The sequence below is a fragment of the Colobus angolensis genome, unplaced genomic scaffold, assembly GCF_000951035.1.
Source record: "Colobus angolensis palliatus isolate OR3802 unplaced genomic scaffold, Cang.pa_1.0 Scaffold337, whole genome shotgun sequence".
In the NCBI taxonomy this organism is placed as follows: domain Eukaryota; kingdom Metazoa; phylum Chordata; class Mammalia; order Primates; family Cercopithecidae; genus Colobus; species Colobus angolensis.
The window spans coordinates 67,053-70,189 of NW_012116677.1; the positions used below are offsets into that span (position 1 = coordinate 67,053).

Genomic DNA, 3,137 nt, shown 5'->3' on the forward strand with positions numbered 1-3,137 from the left:
GACTTTTCAATATATAATTTGGTGGTAATTATATGCCCTTTACCCATCAATTCCATTGTATTAAAATACCTTTAGAAAATAGAGATACATGTACTTTGTTTTTCTCAGCATTTATGTTAACAAGAACCCACAGAATGTGTCCTATAGAAATATGGGAGGTTCCCTTGATGCCAGGAATTTGAGACCAGCCTGGGCAACAAAACGAGATTCTTTCTACAAATTTTTTTTTTATAATTAGCTGAGCATGCTGGTGTGCTCCTGTGGTCCCAGCTACTCAGGAGGCTGAGGCAGGAGAATCACTTGAGCCTAGGAGTTCCAGGTTGCAGTGAGGTAATATATGAAATACATGTAATACATCATTACACTCCAGCCTGGGCGACAGAGCAAGACCCTGTCTCAAAAAAACAACAGTCTAACAATTATTGAGTTGTTGAGTTGTTGCTTGTTCTAGAAATGGTCCTAAATACTTTACATAGATTCCCATTGAAGCATCACAATGGTGTCCTGTGAGCTAGCTGCTATTGTCATCTTTATTTTATTAATGAGGAAAATGAAGCACAGAAAGGCTAAGCAATAGCTGGTAAGTGACTGAGTTCCAAGTAGAACTCAAGCCGTAGTTGAACTGAATCCAAACACCAAGCTCATTCTATCCAAATAGGCTGCGGTTTGGTAAAGGTAGTGAGCAATAAGAGCTAATAAATATTGTACTTTCTTCAAAAGAAAATCACTTGTTTTGAAGGCAGAGGAATAACATGCTCTTCAAAGTTTGCAGTTACATAAACCAGTGTAGGTTTTGAGATCTTGCACTCGTTTCCTGAAAACTCTCACTCTCCTAGGACTGCTCTACATTTGGCCTGTGCGCATGGCTGTGTGGAAGTGCTTACTCTCTTACTGAGCAGAAAATGCCAGATTGACGTCTGTGACAGACTAAACGGGACGCCTTTCATGAAGGTGTATAGTAGCCAAGTCTTTTGGCATGAAATAGATTTCACTAAATACATAGAATTAAAACGAATTTATCTCATTTAAATATAACAGGTTGGTGAAACCTGTGGAATATGTATTTTGAATTCTTAGAATTTATAGTCTGATTTTTCATCTAACACTGATAGGCTGTACATTGCCAGGAAGAGACGTGTTCCATTATTCTACTGGAACATGGTGCCAATCTAAACATTAAGTATAGTGACTCTGTTTCGCAGGTGACCTGGAAGACCTGGAGGAGGATACGTCAGGGCAGACATCCTCGGAGGAAGCCACAGGGGTTCACATGGTAAATTCTTCTTTTTACCTCTGAAATGGAAATTTTATTTCCCTCGATTGTATTTCCTTCTGCATTTTTGCCGCCCTGGTGTTTAAACACCTAAAAGCCTGTGATTTCTGGGGTGGCTCAGAAACATGGAGTCTAAGTGACCCCTTGTCAAAGTGACCATGGACTGGTCTAGGTCACAGCAGTTGGGCCCCATATTGTGACACGTATGCTTGCAAAAATTATACTGTGACCTGTCGCTGAGGTGACCTGAGATGTAGGTCTTGCCTTTTCATTTTCGCTGCCATTCTCGCAGCTGAACGTGGGCAGTTGAAGCAGCTTAGTTGTCTCAGGCCTCACGATGGGGAATCGTTGCAGTGGCTGCCTCAGGGGTATGTATGTTCATTTCTATCTTCTGACTGCAGTTTCTTCAGATGGGCCAGTTTTCCTATATGTTAAATGTCATTCTGATTTTTTAAAAAATTTCCCCAACTCCTATTTGTCCACATGTTTATAAATATGTTTTAGAGTTTTATTACTCAATTTGTATTTTTTATTCTTCTATCAAGGTTTTTGCCTCAAATATTTTTCTCTAAAAAATTTGTTTCCCATGCCAATTTTTTTTGTTTGTTTTTTGAGAGTCTTGCTCTGTTGCCCAGGCTGGAGTGCAGTGGCATGATCGCGGCTCGCAGCAACCTCCGCCCTCCTGCGTTTAAGCGATTCTCCTGCCTCAGCCTCCTGAGTAACTGGAATTACAGGCATCCACCACCACACCCGGCTAATTTTTGTATTTTTAGTAGAGACAGGGTTTCATCATGTTGGCGAGGCAGGTCTTGAACTCCTGACCTCCTGATCTACCTGCCTTGGCCTCCCAAATTGCTGGGATTACAGGCATAAGCCACTGCACCTGGCCTAAGTGCTTCTTTTTTCTTCATGTATCAATGAATAGCTAGTCTTCGATATATACATTGTCAGAGAAATCCCTCAGTAAACTCAAGAGATTCAGAAATTAGTAAGTATACAAATTTAGTTGCTTACAGAGAAATACTAGGTGTAGTATACATAACCGATAGGAGATTTTTAGAATTAGTATGAATTATATTCTTAGCGTTTGGCTTGAAAATCGAACTTACACTACTGCATTTTAAATTTAATTTGGAACTAGTTTAAAATTGTTGAACCTAGGACTGTCTGGTGACTCAGGAATAATAGAAATGGGTGGGGATGGGATTTCAGGTCAAGCATAGACTCTCCCAATCTCAGTGTTTTAGCTTTTCCCCTCTTCACCCTGAAATTTTCGCTATCAAATATATTTGAGAGGCAGATCTTTTTCCTCCTTTAATGTTTGTTTCATACACACAGAATAATACCATGTGTCCGGGATTCAGTTTTTGAAACAAAACATGGAGTCTAAGTGACCCCTTGTCGAAGTGACCATGGACTGGTCTAGGTCACAGCAGTTGGGCCCCATATTGTGACATGTATGCTTGCAAAAATTGTACTGTGACCTGTCGCTGAGGTGACCTGACGATGTAGGTCTTGCCTTTTCATTTTCGCTGCCATTGTCGCAGCTGAACGTGGGCAGTTGAAACAGCTTAGTTGTCTCAGGCCTCACGATGGGGAATCGTTGCAGTGGCTGCCTCAGGGGTATGTATGTTCATTTCTGTCTTCTGACTGCAGTTTCTTCAGATGGGCCAGTTTTCCTGTATGTTAAATGTCATTCTGATTTTTTAAAAAATTTCCCCAACTCCTATTTGTCCACATGTTTATAAATATGTTTTAGTTTTATTACTCAATTTATAATTTTTATTCTTCTGTCAAGGTTTTTGCCTCAAATATTTTTCTCTAGAAAAATTTCTGTTTCCCATGCCAATTTTTTTTTTTTTTT

At 39.9% G+C, this 3,137-nt stretch overlaps 1 protein-coding gene across 1 annotated transcript in view; it reads left to right on the top strand.

The window, feature by feature from the left end:
• Nucleotides 1-3,137, top strand: part of LOC105519037 (protein FAM153B-like) — a 38,705-nt gene that overhangs the window by 21,413 nt on the left and 14,155 nt on the right. Inside the window, 1 exon segment of the mRNA XM_011952210.1 lies at nucleotides 1,203-1,273. Within this exon segment, the coding sequence (XP_011807600.1) occupies nucleotides 1,203-1,273 (71 nt within the window).